Consider the following 19,560-nt stretch of genomic DNA (forward strand, 5'->3'; position numbering starts at 1 on the left):
GAGGGACAGGCAGCAGAAACAAAAGTGAAACTGTTTGAGCAGAAGTCTTGAGGTCTTTCCGAGTGTAGCCTTCATTGATTTGAGATCTACCATACCATTCTCTCATTAGAAGGGAAAACCTATAATGGCAGCAAAAGAAACCCAGTTTGGGAATATTTTAATGAAGTTCCTCTACCTGTGTGTAAGACAGGCATGCGTGCAAAATGCAAACAGTGCAACAAAGAAATGCAAGGCCTGGTTGCCCAAATGAAACAGCATCATGAGAAGTGTTCCTTCTCAGGAAGAAGCTGCGCTGAAGATGATGAAAGGAACATGTCTGAACATGCAGGATCTTCAGGTTGGTAATCTTTTTTATTTCATATTTCTTTCTTAAGGACTGCCTGTCTTCCTTCTAGACTATTCTTGAATTCTCATGTTTGAGCAAAAAATATAGTTGTTACTCTATGGTACTATCATTTTAGATGCAGTTGTGATAAAAATAAATAGCTGAAAGAGGCAGATCTTCCTCTGACAATTTCACCTTTAAAGTAGTACACTCAGTACACCTACTTTAAAGGTGAAATTGTAAGAGGAAGATCAATGAGTTCAAAGAATGCAATGAGTAATACTCAATGAGCAGTATGGTAATAATAATTAAATAACTGCATTGACTTATTTTGTTTAGGAGCATCCATCCTCAACATCCATCCTCAACATACAGGACTCTGAAGACTATCCACCTTCAAGATCACCATCATTTTCTATAGTTTCAGAGTTATCTGCCAATGATAGTGTTTCAGTCACATCATGTATGTCACATAGCCACAGGATATCACCTGTAGCAAAAGGAGAAATAAAATCTCCATCATCCAGAAACAACCACAGATAAGCTTGTGATAAGAACCAGCCACTTACTGGGCAATTTTTTCATAATTGTTTGTTTGTTTATGCAACGAACTCTCCTTTCCGTATGACTGAGAACCCACACTTCATTAACATGGTTCAGTCATTAAGACCACGATACAGTTCATCCAACAGAGCAGATGTCGCAGGCAAACTGCTGGATAAAGTGTATGAAAGAGAAATTGAGCAGTGTGCAAAAGGTCTAGAGGGTGAAATTGTTAACCTGAGTCTTGTTGGGTGGAGCAATGTCCACAATGATCCTGTTGTATGTGCTTGTGTGACAATAGAAGAAGCGAATGTCTTCCTTACAGAAACAATTGATACATTAGGAAATGCACACACAGGAGAATACTTACAAGAAGTAGCAGTAAAAGCTATAACAAACTGTGAAAAAAAATTAAAATGTCTGACCAAGCTGCGTACTACAGACAATGCTGCAAATGTATCCAAGATGAGAAGAAATTATTTAGAAGAGAGTCCCAAGAGAATAACATATGGTTGCAGTGCTCATTTGATGCATCTCCTAGCCAAAGACTTCAGTGTTCCAGAAATAAAGGCTAATGTTGAAACTGCAAAATACTTCAATAACAACCACTTTGCAGCAGCTCCTCTGAAAATAGTGGGAGGAACCAAGTTAACTCTCCACAATGCAATGGAACTCAGTAGTGGACAGTTTTGAGCACTATATCAAGAACTGGCCTAATCTGATGACAGTTTGTGAACAAAATAGTGAAAAAATAGATGGTGCTGTCACAGCCAAAGTCCTCAACATTAGGTTTAAGAGAAATGTTGAACACATGCTGAGTACCCTGAAGCCTATTTCTGTAGCCTTGAACAAAATGTAGGGAAATTGCTGTTTTATTGCTGATGCTGTTGAAATGTGGAAGGAACTGAGTGAGATCTTAAAAAGAGAAATATGCAATGAGAGAGTTAAATTACAAGCATTAAAAAAACAAATGGGACAAGCACTATCTACAGCTCATTTTCTTGCAAATATTCTCAATACTCGGTACCAGGATCAAACCTTAACTGCTGAAGAAGAGGAGTTAGCTATGACATGGACATCCAGCAATCATCCCTCCATAATGCCAACTATAATAAACTTCAGAGCTAATGGTGAACCATTCAAGAAATATGTTTGCTGATGATGTTTTAAAGGAAGTCACACCAATGAACTGGTGGAAGTCACTTAAGCACTTAGATTCAGAGACTGTTGAAGTGATAATCTCACTTTTAACAGCAGTAGCTTCTTCTGCCGGTGTAGAAAGAATAATTTCTTTCTTTGGACTAATTCATTCCAAATTGAGAAATCATTTGGGACCTGAAAAAGCTGGAAAGCTTGTTTTTCTTTTCCAGATTCTGAACAAACAGGAAAATGAAGGTGAAGATGACTTAGTTTGCTGCAGAAGCCAATATTTTACATTTCTCATGTTGACCTGGCTGAACAGTCAATTTAAGTTTTGTTTTTTTTTTAAACTATTTCATTTAACTATTTTAGTTAAAAACAATTCTAACAAAAACAAACCTGATTTTAGAAAATTTGAATGTTTAACTAAATTCAAAAAATCATATGCTTATTTTGTTAAAATATTATATGTTTACTGTTAAAGAAAAACGTCCAGAATAAATAACATTGTTTTAGTTAAATACAACAATTTAAATGTCTGTCTGGTGATGTTCTCCTCCTAATACAGCATGGCAAGAAAATCCTCCAAATATTAATGATTAACCTGTTGAATTGGAGATCGTTCACCTCCCAATGACTTCATAAATATCTGCATCAATTACCTTTGGTAAATGAAATAACCAATCATTCATTTTCTGATATAGCTGTAAAACTAATCTGAAAAGTTTTCAAAATAAATCACTTTAAAAATGTATAGTGTGTACCTTCTAAAAATGAAACCTGCATCTATCTCTGAGTTGTGAAGAATATGTATTATGGTTATAACAACCAACAAGAATGCACTTTTATGTAGAAATCCATTATTAAATCGAGTCTTCCTGACTATTGATTTAAATCATGATTTAAATCAATTTGACTTAAATCAAATCCACCCCAGAGAAGAGTAAAATAAGTCGACGGGAGAGTTTCTCCTGTCGACCCCCTGCAGTGTAGACCCCGCGGTAACTCGACCTAAAGTACATCGACTCCAGTTATGTGAATAACATAGCTGGAGTTGCGTACCGTAGATCGACTTACCGTGGTAGTGTAGACATAGCCTTAGATCTGGAGACTCTTAACCCATAATTAAGAGTGTCTGCACCAAGGGGTTGCACTGATTTACCTAAACTAGTTTCTAAACCAATTTAGTTTTGGTGCTCAAATTGCGTGTATACCAAGGATGGCCTAAGTTAGAGTATAAAGGTAGAAAAGGTGGCAGTTTAAAGTATCTGAGAGAACACACCTAATTCATATTTTGTGACAGGGTCTAAGAGAAAAGATTGTCATAACTATTACACTTGAAAAACTGTTTTTACTCAAAAGAATAATTTGTTCATGTCACTCCAATCTTACTCACATTATGCCATAATACTTAGCTCTTTGTTCTATTAGAAAATGAAGTTGTTTTCTTTTAACAGGAAATGAAAGTTGTGACAACACTGATCAACAAGTCCTTCTCAGTAAATTGACATGTGCACAACTTTGACTATCTCCCCAGCTGTATCCCTTGTCACTCTGTATTGGAATGTTAAGGTTACATGACTCTAGTAAATAGACAGGGCTATATCCGCAAAAGGACCTACATGTGTAATTACCACTTTAGGAACCTAAATCCAACACTGAGATCCTCAAACCTCCACTCATCTGCCACCTAACCATAGAAGTGCCTAAAGTCCTGAGGTGTCCAAATTTCCACTGTTAAAAGTCCCCTAAGTGCCTATGTTTCTGACAGTGGGCATGGACACAGCTGCCTATCTCATTCCTAAGCCCCAGCAGCATCTTCAAACCAGGCATTCAGTAACTTTGCAAATGTCATGCAGCAAGTCAGTGGCAGAGCTAGACATACAACACAGACCTCTGTCTCCAGTTCTACCCCATTATACAGTACACCCTCCAACACAGTAAACCTATTGGGGCAGATCTTCAGCTGGTATAAGGTGTCCTAAATCAACTATGATAATTTACACCAGTTGAGGATCTGCCCCAATGTGTGATACAGTATGCACTTCTAGAGAAGTTAGTGGCCAAAAGGCAACACTAACCACTTTAGTATCAAGTAAGATAGCAGTTAAGAAAATAAAAATCAATTGAACAATGCTTGAAAAAAAATATTCACTTGATATACAATGTAAATTGTTTTTCCACTTCGAGTCTGACAAATACAATAAAAAGATAACTTGTGACCAAGATCACACTCTACCACACAGAATAGCCAGCAATAACTACAGTGAGCTTTACCATCAAAAAGGTTATGCCCTCTGAGATCACTTCATTTCCACTCCTTTCACCTCTTCCCCCACACTGTAGCCTCTCTCTCTCTCTCTAAGCCTTGTTTACTCAGAAGACCATTAACATCCAGAAAGTCAGTAACAACTGCTGCCATGTATGAAATGCAGAACTTCATAAGGGGATACCTGAAAGTAGAGTCACAACCCATGCTGTTAAGTCCGCAGTGCCTTTTGCCATTTCCAAAGTATTACACCTTCCCAAAGAAAACGCTCATTATTCTGCAAGTTTACTGTTCAGCACTGAGAGCCAGACATCACTTTTTATTCTAACAAGTTCATTACAGAACAGTCCGTTCATAACTATGTTATGACAACATATTGTTTTGCGTTACGTTTCCTCTGCAAAGGGACATTGGAAATCCCACAATAGTGTAAATGAAACAAATTGCAGCAATCTAACCATACGTACTCAGAAATTAAGAAAACTAATACCAGAGCTTCAAAAACAGGTGAGTGGCACTGTTCATCTGAGGGAAACTGTGTTGGCTCCTTTCAACAGAGTAACCAAGCAGTACTACTTCACCTAGAGAGATGGTAAGAGAAAGGGTATGTCTACACTACGGGATTAATCCGAATTTATATAATTCGAATTTGGGAAACAGATTGTATAAAGTCTAATGTATGCGGCCACACTAAGCACATTAATTCAGCGGTGTGCATCCATGTACCGGGGCTAGCGTCGATTTCTGGAGCGTTGCACTGTGGGTAGCTATCCCATAGTTCCCGCAGTCTCCCCCGCCCATTGGAATTCTGGAATTCTGAGATCCCAGTGCCTGATGGGACAAAAAACATTGTCGCAGGTGGTTCTGGGTACAGCCTCACCCCTCCCTCCCTCCCTGCATGAAAGCAATGGACGGCAGACAACCATTTTGCGCCTTTTTTCCTGGGTGAACACTGCAGACTCCATACCACGGCAAGCATGGAGCCCGCTCAGCTCAAGACAGCAGTCATGAACATTGTAAACACCGTTCTCATGGAGTTTATGCTGAGCCAGGACCAGAAAAACGAGGCGAGGAGGTGGCGGCAGCGCAGCGACAAGCGTGATGAGGACATGGACACGGACACGGACACAGAATTCTGTCAAACCACGGGCCCCAGTGCTTTGGAGATCATGTTGTTAATGGGGCAGGTTCTATCCATGGAACGCCGATTCTGAGCAGGGGAAACAAGCACAGCCTGGTGGGACCGCATAGTGTTGCGGGTGTGGGATGATTCCCAGTGGTTGCGGAACTTTCGCATGCGTAAGGGCACTTTCATGGAACTTTGTGACTTGCTGTCCCCTGCCCTGAAACGCCAGAATACCAAGATGAAAGCAGCCCTCACAGTTGAGAAGCGAGTGGCGATAGCCCTGTGGAAGCTTGCAACGCCAGACAGCTACCGGTCAGTCGGGAATCAATTTGGAGTGGGCAAATCTACTGTGAGGGCTGCTGTGATGCAAGTAGCCAAAGCAATCACTCAGGTACTGCTACGAAAGGTAGTGACTCTGGGAAATGTGCAGGCCATAGTGGATGGCTTTGCTGCAATGGGATTCCCTAACTGTGGTGGGGCGATAGATGGAACCCATATCCCTATCTTGGCACCGGAGCACCAGGGTACCCAGTACATAAACCACAAGGGGTACTCTTCAATGGTGCTGCAAGCACTTGTGGATCACAAGGGACGTTTCACCAACATCAACGTGAGATGGCCGGGAAGGGTTCATGACACTCGCGTCTTCAGGAACACTACTCTGTTTAAAGGGCTGCAGCAAGGGACTTACTTTCCAGACCAGAAAATAACAGTTGGGTATGTTGAAATGCCAATAGTTATTCTTGCGGACCCAGCCTACCCCTTAATGCCATGGCTCATGAAGCCATACACAGGCAGCCTGGACAGGAGTCAGGAGCTGTTCAACTACAGGCTGAGCAAGTGCAGAATGGTAGGTTTCTGGACACTACTGTGCTAATAAGCGATGGTCACATCAATACCACCCTATACCGGAAACCTACTGACCGCTACACTTACCTACATGCCTCCAGCTTCCATCCAGGACACACCACACGATCCATTGTCTACAGCCAAGCTCTAAGATATAACCGCATTTGCTCCAATCCCTCGGATAGAGACAAGCACCTACAAGATCTCTATCAAGCATTCTTAAAACTACAATACCCACCTGCTGAAGTGAAAAAACAGATTGACAGAGCCAGACGAATACCCAGAAGTCACCTCCTACAAAACAGGCCCAACAAAGAAAATAACAGAACACCACTAGCTGTCACCTTCAGCCCCCAACTAAAACCTCTCCAGCGCATCATCAGAGATCTACAACCTATCCTGAAAGATGATCCTTTACTCTCACAGATCTTGGGAGACAGACTTGTCCTCGCTTACAGACAACCCCCCAACCTAAAGCAAATACTCACCAGCAACCACACATCACTGAACAAAACTACTAACCCAGGAACCTATCCTTGTAACAAACCCCGATGCCAACTCTGTCCACATATCTATTCAAGTGACATCATCATAGGACCTAATCACATCAGCCATACCATCAGGGGCTCGTTCACCTGCACATCTACCAATGTGATATATGCCATCATGTGCCAGCAATGCCCCTCTGCCATGTACATTGGCCAAACCGGACAGTCTCTACACAAAAGAATTAATGGACACAAATCTGACATCAGGAATCAAAATACTCAAAAACCAGTGGGAGAACACTTTAACCTGTCTGGTCATTCAGTGACAGACCTGCGGGTGGCTATATTACAACAGAAAAACTTCAAAAACAGACTCCAAAGAGAGACTGCAGAACTAGAATTGATATGCAAACTAGACACAATCACCTCCGGTTTGAATAAGGACTGGGAATGGCTGAGCCATTACAAACATTGACTCTATCTCCCCTTGTAAGTACTCTCACACTTATTATCAAACTGTCTGTACTGGGCTAGCTTGATTATCACTTCAAAAGTTTTTTTTTCTCTCTTAATTAATTGGCCTCTCAGAGTTGGTAAGACAACTCCCACCTGTTTATGCTCTCTGTATGTGTGTATATATATCTCCTCAATATATGTTCCATTCTATATGCATCCGAAGAAGTGGGCTGTAGTCCACGAAAGCTTATGCTATAATAAATTTGTTAGTCTCTAAGGTGCCACAAGTACTCCTGTTCTTCTTTTTGCAGAATGGTAGTAGAATGTGCATTTGGCCGTTTAAAAGGTTGCTGGCGATCGTTACTGACTCGCTCAGACCTCAGCCAAACCAATATCCCCATTGTTATTCCTGCTTGCTGCGTGCTCCACAATCTCTGTGAAAGTAAGGGGGAGACCTTTATGGCGGGATGGGAGGCTGAGGCAAATCGCCTGGCTGCTGATTACACGCAGCCAGACACCAGGGCGATTAGAAGAGCACACCAGGAAGCACTGCGCATCAGAGAAGCTTTGAAAACCAGTTTCATGACTGGCCAGGCTACAGTGTGAAAGTTCTGTTTGTTTCTCCTTCATGAAAACCCGCCCCCTTTATTGACTCATTCTCTGTAAGGAACCCACCCTTCCCCTTCCCCCAGCTTGCTTTCAAACCAAATAAAGTCATTATCGTTTAAAAATCATGTATTCTTTATTAATAGATTATAAAAAGAGGGCGGGAACCCTGGTGGGGTTTGGGAGGAGGATCGGCGGGAAGGAAAAGGCCACTAAAAAAAGGTTAAAAAAATGACAGCCTTTTGCTTGGGCTGTCCACTGGGGTGGAATGGGAAGGTGCACGGCGCCTCCCTTCCCCCTCATTCTTACACGTCTGGGTGAGGAGGCTATGGAACATGGTGAGGGGGTTATACCGGGGCTGTAGTGGCACTCTGTTATCCTGCTGCCGTTCCTGAAGCTCCACCAGACGCCGGAGCATGTCTGTTTGCTCACGCAGCAGCCCCAGCGTTGCATCCTGCCTCCTCTGATCTTTCTGCCGCCACCTCTCATCTCGAGCGTCTCTCCTCTCCTCACGTTGGTCCCTCCCCTCCTCATGTTCCTATACTTTGAAACCGTGTCCTTCCACTCATTCAGATGAGCTCTGTCACTGCGGGTGGATTCCATGATTTCTGTGAACATCTCATCTCACATCTTCTTTTTCCGACGCCTTATCTGTGATAGCCTTCGGGACGGAGGAGGGAGGCTTGAAGAATTTGCAGCTGCTGGAGGGAGGGAAAAAAGGAGAGAATTTTTTAAAAAGATACATTTTGCAGAACAATGCTTATACTCTTTCACGGTGACCAACACTATTCACATTACATAGCACATGTGATTTCTGTGCAAGGTCGCATTTTGTCTCTTAATACTGAGTGCCTGTGGCTTTGCTGCAAGAGATCACAGACGCAGGTCCAGGCAACAGAATTCGGCTTGCATGCGGCCATGGTAAGCTATTGTCTTTCGGCTTCTGCGCCCTTCTTTCCCACATACCAAGCAAAGCCCGTTGAGTGCTGCGGTTTTCCTGTTAACATTCAACAGCAGCAGAAAACAAACTAACAACCCCCCCCACCCATCCAATTCTCTGGATGATTGCTTTATCCCTCCCCCCACCACGTGGCTGGTATCAGGGAAGATCCCTGCTAGCCAAACTCGAAAAGCTCTGGGCCAATTCCCACCCCCCTGCGCTTGGCTAACTGCAGGGAAGGATTTCTTTTCAGCCACAGGCAAACAGCCCAGTAGGAACGGCCACCTCTGTCCCCTTAATTAAATTCCCGTATTTCAACCAGGTTACCATGAGCAATATCACTCTCCTCAGGATTACACAGAAAGATAAAGAACGGATGTTGCTTGAATGCCAGCAAACACCGGGACCATACGCTGCCAGGCTTTGTCATGCAATGATACCAGATTACTTGCTGCAAGCATGGCGCGGTCAAGTGTCCTACCATGCAGGACAGAATAAGGCTGCACTGCCCAGAAACCTTGGGGCAAGGCTTTTGGAGTACCTCCGGGAGAGCTTCATGGAGATGTCCCTGGAGGATTTCCGCTCCATCCCCAGGCACTTTTCCAGTAGCTGTACTGGCTGCGAATGCATCCCAAGTCCTCAGGGCAAAGTAATCATCAAAAACGCTTGCTTTTAAAACAAGTTTTATATTTTAAAAGGTAAACTCACCTCAGGTCCCTTCCATGGGGTCGTGGTCTTGGATACTGGGTTGGGAGGGTACTTCAGTCAGGCTGAGAAAAAGATCCTGGCTGTTAGGGAGAACGGAGTGCTGGGTGCTCTCTGCAAGCTGGTCCTCCTCCTCTTTCCCGTCCGCAGAATCCTCAAGTGTAGCTGATGAGATTATCCCCGCCTTGGAATCCACGGTCAGAGGTGGAGTAGTGGTGGCGGCCCCCCCTAGAACTGCATGCAGCTCGTCGTAGAAGCGGCATGTCCGCGGCTCTGACCCGGAGCAACCGTTTGCCTCCTTTGTTTTTTGATAGGCTTGTCTGAGCTCCTTGACTTTCACACGGCACTGATCTGAGTCCCTATTGTGGCCTCTCTCCATCATGCCCTTGGAGATTTTTTCAAAAGTTTTGGCATTTCGTCTTTTTGAACTAAGTTCTGCTAGCACTGAATCCTCTCCCCATATAGCGATGAGATCCAGTACCTTCCGTACGGTCCATGCTGGTGCTCTTTTTCAATTATCGGCCTGCATGGTACCTGTGCTGATGAGCTATCAGTGGTCACCTGTGCTCTCCACGCTGGGCAAACAGGAAATGAAATTCAAATGTTCGTGGGGCTTTTCCTGTCTACCTGGCCAGTGCATCCGAGTTCACATTGCTGTCCAGAGCGGTCACAATGGTGCACTGTGGGCCAATACCATCGAATTGCGGCCACACTAACCCTAATTCGAAATGACAAAATCGATTTTGGTGCTACTCCGCTCGTCGGGGTGGAGTACAGAAATCGATTTAAAGAGCCCTTTATTTCGAATTAAATGGCTTAGTTGTGTGGATGGGTGCCGGGTTAATTCGATTTAACACTGCTAAATCCGAATTAAAGTCATAGTGTAGACCAGGCCAAAGAGAGAGAGGAGAGAGCAAGGGCATAAAAGTAAAGAGGTAAACAAAAGAAGGGAGACAAAGAAAAATAAAGTGAATGTGTAGAGGGGAGAAAGGAGACACAGAAACTATAGCCAAGACTGGAAGAGAATACAATGTAAGGGATTAAAGGAAGGGATTCCCTTCCTTTAATTCTAGAGGGGGGAAGCAGATATACTGCTGAATCAGGGCCTAAATTTATTCAGCAAAACACCTAAGCAGGCACATAACTTTCTTCACAAAAGAAAAGCCGTCTGTTTTGTCAAATCTCATTGCTTGAAACGGTTCTCTTGTCATATGCACAAGACAACATTTATAATAATCTTCTGTGGTTGATTAAAAGCCTCAGCTGCAAAAATTATTTATTGCCTTGGATGGCAAAGAGCCATGGCCATTTGGTTTAACGGTTTTCATTATTTTTATGAGGGGGGGGGGGGGGGGAAGAGAGAGAGGAAATAGATACATCAACAAGAACCAGAGTATCAGGACTAAATTCTAGAGAAGAATAGAAACCACATGGAATTCACAAAACATGGAGTACTGGTAACATCCCCCACCCTCCCTCCCTCCTCACAGAAGGCAGGAAGCTACAAAGGAAAAAATATTGTAGAGGGGATCTTTGCAATAGTCAGGAGGCTCTTGAGGGGGGAAGAAGAGACAAAAAAAAAGCTTCTTTTTGCTTCTAGCAGCTGAAGTAAAGGGGACTGTCACATTTAGTAGACAACTACTATTAGCCAAAGGCTGTTATGACAATGAAGACCCTATAAGAATAGCATCCTAATAAACGTCAATACCCTCCCCCATTTCATGGCTGCTGTGGTTGCATTGGAGCAACTCACCACGGTGTGATCCCTGGACCTTGCTGAGGGCCTCCCAACCTACCACTGCCTTTCTTATCAACCTCCAGCTGGCAGGGTTTTGGGGGTGAAAGAGAAGGTGTGTTATTGGAAATTCATCCTGTTAATTGTTGTCTTCTTCCTGTTTAGTTAAAACTGGCTTCATGGGCTCCTGTTTAAGTAACCTCACATCTTTCTTTCCTTTGCTCCTATAAAGGACAAACGAGAAGAAAATATTGATCCGTCTATGCAAGTATTTATATGGTCCTCATTACTGGAGTATCAAAAAGTAAAAGTGGTGGGGGTAGGAAGGAAGAAAGAGGGGGGAAATTCTAACAATACTGATTTCTCTCTCACTCACAATGAGACAGAGTTCACAGCATCAGCCAAAAATGGCTGACAAAGATAAACAGAATGGAGAAAACTAAGTCAATTAATCTCTAGGAGGAAATAAGAGGACCAGAGAGGTGTTTTGAATATTTTAGATGACTTTGTATCATGGTAAGAGGAACGAGGAAAGAGAATGTTAGTGTTGTCAACTCTCATGATTTTAGCGTGCGTCTTAATATTTGGGGCTTTTCTTGAAGCCCCAGTTTCTGGACTCATTTGATGATGTACGAATTTCAGCTTTCATTTTTAAAAATAAGTAAGTTTCTAATATTTGGTTTGCAGAGAAAAGCTTGATAACATGAATTCTAAAATGTTCAAAAAGCAATAAGGGCAATAATACAAATAACGGTAGGTTTCTTTAAAAAATCTGTTTTTATGTCAATTTCATTTTTTTTTGGGGACCTGGGTCAGGATTGCTGAATGCCTGGGCTTGGCAATACTGTAGCACAAAGGTAAGTGACAGTGTTTCCACACCTTTCCATTCCCTGCTTCCTATCAGCTGGCATCCAAGACGTACATCTGCCAGTAGCTAGTTTTCCAGAGGACAAGCTGCACTTCATCCAATTTTTGCAGCCATCCAAGGATCAAAGCATGCTAAACAGGTTAATTACAAAGTGACAGACTTTAAAAACATCTGCATTAAAAGAAATAAGATTAATTTTCCTGCTTATTTGTACGTTACAAACAAAAATGGAAAAATTCCCCACAAACACGCATCACATTTTAAACTCTAGATTATAAAGCTGGGAGGAAGGGCTTGCCTTCACCTTCCTCCCACACCATTTCCCTTAATTGACGTGTGTGTGTGTGTGTGTGTGTGTGTGTGTCATATTTTATATATAAGAATACATACACCTCTACCCCGATATAACGCAACCCGATATAACACGGATTCGGATAGAACGCAGTAAAGTAGTACTCAGGGGGGCGGGCTGCACACTCCGGCGGATCAAAGCAAGTTCAATATAACGCGGTTTCACCTATAATGCAGTAAGATTTTTTGGCTCCCGAAGTTATATTGGGGTAGAGGTGTAGTATATACGTCATTTAAAATGATTAAATTATGAAATATAGTAATTACTTTAAGTTAAAATTGTTCCATTTTTAGCTGATTTACACAAGCTTTTTAGATAAATTTTTGCTTTTACATAATTTGAAAATTGACTCAGTTAAAATAATTCCTGAATCATAAGACTCAATATTAAGTTTCAGCCCAGAGCTTTGTTTGTTGTTTTTTTAACCACTGCTCCTATGTTCTAGTTAAAAATCTTTTAATACATGGTTTATTGATAAAAGTGATAGTACGTTAAATACAGACGTACTAGTGGGTACTTCCTTCCTGTTCTATTTTTATTAAAACACATAATCTGCATTATTTAAATTTGGGGAAGGGGATTTTAAAGCTACCAAAGAACTCAGATTTCTTTTAATATTCTCATTACAGTGTTTTTGAATGTACAAGAATGAGTATGTCTTGCTATCCCTCTAGGGAAATAATGCGTTCCTCCAAAATTTTTATCTCCTGCTTACTATTTTATGCCTATAGTCTTAAAATTACCAATTTGTGTGTCAGATCTTATGTTGGAGAATTTACCATGTTTAATTGTTCTAAAACATTGGAGGGGAACTGCACGATGGTGTTATGAAATTATAATTTTCATGTAATTTGTATATGTATGTGTATATATACACACACATGTATGTATATATATATACATACACACACACACACACACTAGTCATGATTTAAAAACATGTAAATTGTTGTATTAAAAAAATCTCTGCTCCTGATAGTAATTAATATTGCGAAAAATGGGATACAAGAGATTTTTTAAATGAATAATGTTGACTAGATTACACAGATTTCTTAAAGATACGGAATATGAAGATGACATTTCTAAAGTTAGGATTTTTTTCACCCCTACAATAGATAATGATTAAAAATCATTTATGTTTGAACACTAGTTGAATACACAGTTGACACACCAAGGCCCCAATCCTACAGTCTGTGGAAGGATTAGTGTACCCACAAAGAGCCACACTGAAGTCAGAAGGGCTCCATGTGAGTGCAAAGGTCCTCCCAAGCGCTACTGGTTGCAAGGCTGGGGCCTTTAACCCCAATTCTGCAGTGAACTCTACCCGCAGTCCCACTGAAGGTGGTGGTGCTCCATTGAGTACAGAGGTCTACCTGTGAAGAGCTCATTGCAGAACTGGAATCTTAGGATCTGAATCTGCAGACACTAAGTGAGTAACTTTAGGCATGTGAGTAATCCTATGGAGTTCAGAGGGCCCACTTGTATATAAATGTTTGCAGGATTGGGCTCCTAAGTAGCTTGCTCTTTACTAATGAAATGTTGATGATTTCATTACCTAAAAATATAAAAACAAAATGAACAAAAATAACACCAACTATACATACAATATGATGGGGACTAATTTATCTACAACTAATCAGGAAAGAGATTTTGGAGTCATCGTGGATAGTACTCTGAAGACGTCTACGCAGTGTGCAGCAACAATCGAAAAAGCAAACAGGATGTTAGGAATCATTAAAAAAGGGACAGCGAATAAGACAGAGAATATCTTATTGCCCTTATATAAATCAATGGTACGCCCACATCTTAAACACTGTGTACAGATGAGGTCTTCTCATCTCAAAAAAGATATGCTGGCATTAAAAAAGGTTTAGAGAAGGGCAACTAAAATGATTAGGGGTTTGGAATGGGTCCCATATGAGGAGAGATTAAAGAGGCTAGGACTTTTTAGCTTGGAAAAGAGGAGACTAAGGGGGGATATGATAGAGGTCTATAAAATCATGAGTGGTGTGGAGAAAGTGAATAAGGAAAAGTTATTTACTTGTTCCCATAATACAAGAACTAGGGGCCATCAAATGAAATTAAGTATGGCAGCAGATTTAAAACAAATAAAAGGAAGTTCTTCTTCACACAGCACACAGTCAGCCTTTGGAACTCCTTGCCTGAGGAGGTTGTGAAGGCTAGGACTATAACAGGGTTTAAAAGAGAACTAGATAAATTCATGGAGGTTAAGTCCATTAATGGCTATTAGCCAGGATGGTTAAGGAATGGTGTCCCTAGCCTCTGTTTGTCAGAGGGTGGAGATGGATGGCAGGAGATAGATCACTTGATCATTACCTGTTAGGTTCACTCCCTCCGGGGCACCTGGCATTGGCCACTGTCGGCAGACAGGATGCTGGGCTGGATGGACCCTTGGTCTCAACCAGTGTGGCCATTCTTATGTTCTTAACAGTAAATCTGACATGAAAACCCTGAAATCCTAATTAAACAACAATTTTAAACAGTCTGGTTAGTGCAGTTGCTCTATACAGCAGTATATTTAAGATTTTCTTAAAACCGATGGTAGTATATATCTTTGTATTTAAAAAGTTACAGATTTTGAGATTTCTCTATCCTATATTCACATCAATTCAAATTAAGATAGAGTACAAGGATGACAACACCAGGGAAAATTTCAGAAGCTCTAACTTCTCACCATTCTATCATCACCTCGAAGTCAATTTTCACCTTTTTCACTGGCTGAATTTGTTATCTTACATTTTGCTTTGGGGCTCATGTGTTCTTGCAATATGGCAGTACTGGATTATAAGAATACTGACAAGCATGTTTGCTAGTACAGTAATCCACAATGGCTATACTGCGGTAAGTCAGAAATCAGTTTCAGCAATACTATAACACTTGGAAAGAAAAGGAAAGGCAGACAAGGCAAAGTGCCATATTTTTGTTAATTATAGGGATTTTAAATACTCAGGTATCTGCTTAATAATTAATACAACCAAACATACTTCAAAGAAGATTCTAAGAAGACAACGTTATGATCCAGAGAGTAGAGAACTGCCAGAGCTGAAGCCATTCTCTATTTGCTTCTTATTAATAGTGAGGAAATAATTAAGGGCCTCATCCTGCAAACACTTACTACACAGCATAATGGTTACTACTGTGAGTAGTCCTATCTGTTCAGGTTCATCAACAGCTGTCCTAGGCTGATGGAGTTGCTCAGATCTGTCAGGTCAGGACTCCCTCCTGAAGGCTAAGTAGAAGTGATGAGGAGGATCAAGTGGCTGGCTGAAGTTTGCATGAGCAGCCTGGAAAGAGACTGCCCATCCAGCCTACCAGCCGCATATATGGCAGGGAACCTATAGGGAGTATGGCATTGGAACAGGTCTCCACCATGTAATTCCATTCTCACACTGTCTCCTTCGCCCCTCTGCTCTTCTTGCCTCCATGAGGAGCGGAGATAGGGAGCAGAGAGACAGGCTGGACAGCAGGACCATGGAGTACACTGGGACCAGAAATAAATCTCAAATGCTAACAGATCCATCAAATGAGGCAGGTACCCTGTGGAAAAAAACAGTCTTTAATTACATGATCATATACTATCATAATGCATATTCACAAGGGGACAGAATTAAGGTAGCACGGGCAACTTAATTCTGACATTTGCTAACTTTTGTCTTTGTAACTTAAAATTCTTTTAACATATTTTGTGTTATATGTATGACACAGACACACTCTCTACATAGGTGATATTACAGTCAAAAGATATACACAAATACGACAGCAAGAATAAAATGACAGCATCAGTGCAGATCAGGTCCCAGGTACAACACTATTTAACATTCCTGAAGTCAAACCTGAACACTTCAGCTTCTCTTGCCAGAACAGCAGTCCCAAGAGTAACATCCCTATTACCCATATACCCTCGATACACTTGCCACAGTTATTGTTACATTTATTAGCTCATCACCAGCCCCAGATGAGAAATTCTTGGCAAAACATGCCATTTAGAACTCCCCAAAGACAAGACAATGGTTTGATAGTGCAGCTGAAAATATGAACAAGATGCTCTACGTCCCAAGTATGATAGCATGATTGGAAAAAAAGGAGGTATGCAAGTCATATGAATTAATTGGTGTACATAAAACATAAAGCCATTCTGCTCCTAACAGGCATGGAAACTAACGGACAACCTGGAATACAGCCTTTTAAATCAGTGACAAACCCTTCAAGAGAAATGCTATATGTTTATGAAAAACAAAGAAAACAGGAACAAAATGAGAATGTAGCATAAAATTAACATCCCAGTGAAAAGCAAAAATAAACAGCATCTGGGTAAACAGAAAAACTAAGTTGCAGGAAACGGAAACCAAACTATTTAACGGCATCAGCACTAAATCAGAAATATAAATAAGATGGGGTACTGTTGGATTAGGTCTCGCCACACAATAAATCCAATCAGTGACTGAGTGTAATGTTGTATGCACCTCATTCCTAACATACATAAATTATTTATGATTTATGCCATCTATTTTATTGGTGGCTTTTATTGATGACTTTTTAATCCATATTCCAAATACTTTTTTGTACAAAGAAATCCTGTCTGAAGAACTATTTGAGTGCTAGACCCTTTAATTTAAGTCCAAAACCTCAAGGATACTTTCTTTTTTAAAATAGTTTTGTCACTAATATATTTCTTTCAAGATCCAGTAAGATGCTACTTAATGAGAGAGCCCTCCTACAGCATATTCTTTCACAGCAGAGATAAGGAGTGCTGTGCATGCGTTTTAAAAATTAAGAGCAATGAAGCGAGTACAGAGGAACTTGATCCTGTTATTTTTGCCTAGAAAGAGAAAGGCCTAAGAGAGGAAATTCTTAGCTATGTGCCTAACTAGCTCACACTTAACTTTGCTTGCACCTACACAGCCTTCCATTTTCTCTAAAGCACAACCACCTTGAATTACAATTACAAGCCACACAAAAAAAAATTAAAAATCAAGGCTGCCCACAGTAAATATATACGTACACATGTAATATAATAATATTTAAATGCTCAAAACACACTTGTTTGTGACCATCCTACTCTTCACATATTGCTATGGGCAGCTATCCCAGCATGCAAGTGACTGGAACATGCTTTTCAAATGGGGGTGGGGTGGGGTGAAGTGTGACAGGGAGTGTGTTGTGTGTATGTGGGGGGAGAGAGAATGGGTTTTTGGGGGGCTGAGAGCATGTCAGCATGCTATCTTGTAAGTTCAGACAGCAGCAGGACCCTCCGCCCCGCCTTTCTCTCTCTCACAGCATTCCACACTAATCTGTCTCGGAGCAGACTTATCTGTCTCAGAGCAGATAAGCTGCCGGCTGTCAGAAACGGAGCTTTCAAACGGCATATGTGCATTCCTACAGCGAGTTCAAAACAATGAGAAGAGTGGCCACTTGACTTAAGGGGATTATGGGACATTTCCGAAGGCTGATCAGAGCGCAGTAATGCAACACCTCGTCCACACTGGCGCTCCAGCGGGGGTGCAGCAAACGTTATTCCACTCGCCAAGGTGGAGTACCAACAGCGCTGTAGCCGCAGAGTCAGAGCGCTCTATGTGCCTTGCCAGTGTGGATGGGTAGTGAGCTAGTGCGCCCAGGGCTCCTTTATTGCACTGTAACTCACAAGTGTAGCCAAGCCCATAGTGTCCACACAGGGGAGTTCTACCGCAGCACTTTAGTCCACATTGCTATTCACACCCCTATAGTCTAAACTGCAGAGCAGTGTAGACATAGTCTGAGTTTTATTTCAAAAAAATTGAAGCAGAGTTACTGGAAAACAAAATAGCAATATACTGAGAGGTAGCAATATGCGGTGACATTGCATAACAGCTGAATCCAGGGCCTGGCCTCATACAGCATAGCAATCCCCCAACTGCATCCTGAGGAATTCTAAAATGTGTTCATTGCCATTCAAGCAATGTAACTGTAGAATAAGAACAGATCAAATGCAGGTTTTTAATACTGATGAATGCAAAGAATAAACAATTTTATTAATCTAACAAAGAAGATATAGTTGTATATCACCATTTTCATTGATTCTTCATTTTAAAAATTGTGTCTATGTATATAAATAGCAGTGGAGTGCTGCTGAATGCTAACTCCTGGGGCTGCCCTTGTTTCACATACATCGACCATACCATAGTTGAAACTGAGCCAGCAACAATGCTTAAACATGGGCATTCCTACCAAGTTTCTAAAACATTTTCTATGATCAATGTGTGACAAAGGTTTTTTTTCCTGAGCATTATTCTACCAAACACCCGCACCACCTAGAAGAGTACAGCAATTTTTATAACATGTTCTTAAAAACCATTTACACTGCGCTTTCTGCTGAGTTTAAACTTGATTTATAGCTATGTGTTTACCAAAAGTAGGGCATAGGAAGTCAGACTTCTAGCAAGAACTATGAACTCTGTTGCATGGACAAGGCCTTAGGGCTTTTCTACACAGGAAAATTTTGCCAATGAAGCTAGGTCTACATTACAGTCTTCTCCCAGCATAGCTACATCAGTCAGGGCACGGTGGGATGAAGTGTGATTCCTGACCAACACAGATGTGCTGATAGACATTCCTACTGAAAACACAGCTATACCAGCAATGCAACACTTTTATCAGTATTACTTACTTTTACTTGTGGGGGGGTGGCCTTACTATACCAGTACAAAGTGTAGACTTGCTGATTTAGCTGTGTCTACTCTAGGAGTGCTTTGCCAGTATAAGCCGGTATATACTATACACACACAATGCAGGTAAAGCACTCCTACTGTAGGCATGGCTTTATAGTGATATAGTTAAACTAATATAGTTATGCCAAAATAAACCCATGTGGAAGTTATTATTCCAGTATAAGAAATGGCTTTTTGTTTGTTTAGCTTGAACCCCTTCCCAAGCAATATAAACTAAACTGGGAAAAGGCCCTCTTATGCCAGAATAAGAGCATCCACAGGGGGACTTATTATGGTATAACTATATTGGTTTAAATATAACAATATAGGTTTAAATTCACACCTTAACTTGTATCAACATAATTTTCCTGTGTAGACAAGCACTTAGTCATCAATTGTGTTTACACTCGATATTCCCCCTCACATTCCCCAGTATCCCTGCCTCTGGTGGAGC

At 41.3% G+C, this 19,560-nt stretch overlaps 1 protein-coding gene across 2 annotated transcripts in view; it reads right to left on the reverse strand.

The window, feature by feature from the left end:
- Positions 1–19,560, reverse strand: part of CMC1 (C-X9-C motif containing 1) — a 76,009-nt gene that overhangs the window by 55,617 nt on the left and 832 nt on the right. The window contains exons 1-2 of one of the 2 annotated variants that reach the window (XM_054019916.1): positions 15,811–15,896; positions 720–805 (exon numbers count right to left, since the gene is read on the reverse strand). The exons of the other annotated variant lie outside the window; for it this stretch is intronic. Of the exons in view, the coding sequence (XP_053875891.1) occupies positions 720–805; positions 15,811–15,896 (172 nt within the window). Of the gene's footprint in view, positions 1–719; positions 806–15,810; positions 15,897–19,560 lie in introns of those variants that run through there. 2 annotated transcript variants of the gene reach the window in all.

The sequence above is a fragment of the Malaclemys terrapin genome, chromosome 2 (genome assembly GCF_027887155.1).
Source record: "Malaclemys terrapin pileata isolate rMalTer1 chromosome 2, rMalTer1.hap1, whole genome shotgun sequence".
NCBI lineage: Eukaryota > Metazoa > Chordata > Testudines > Emydidae > Malaclemys > Malaclemys terrapin.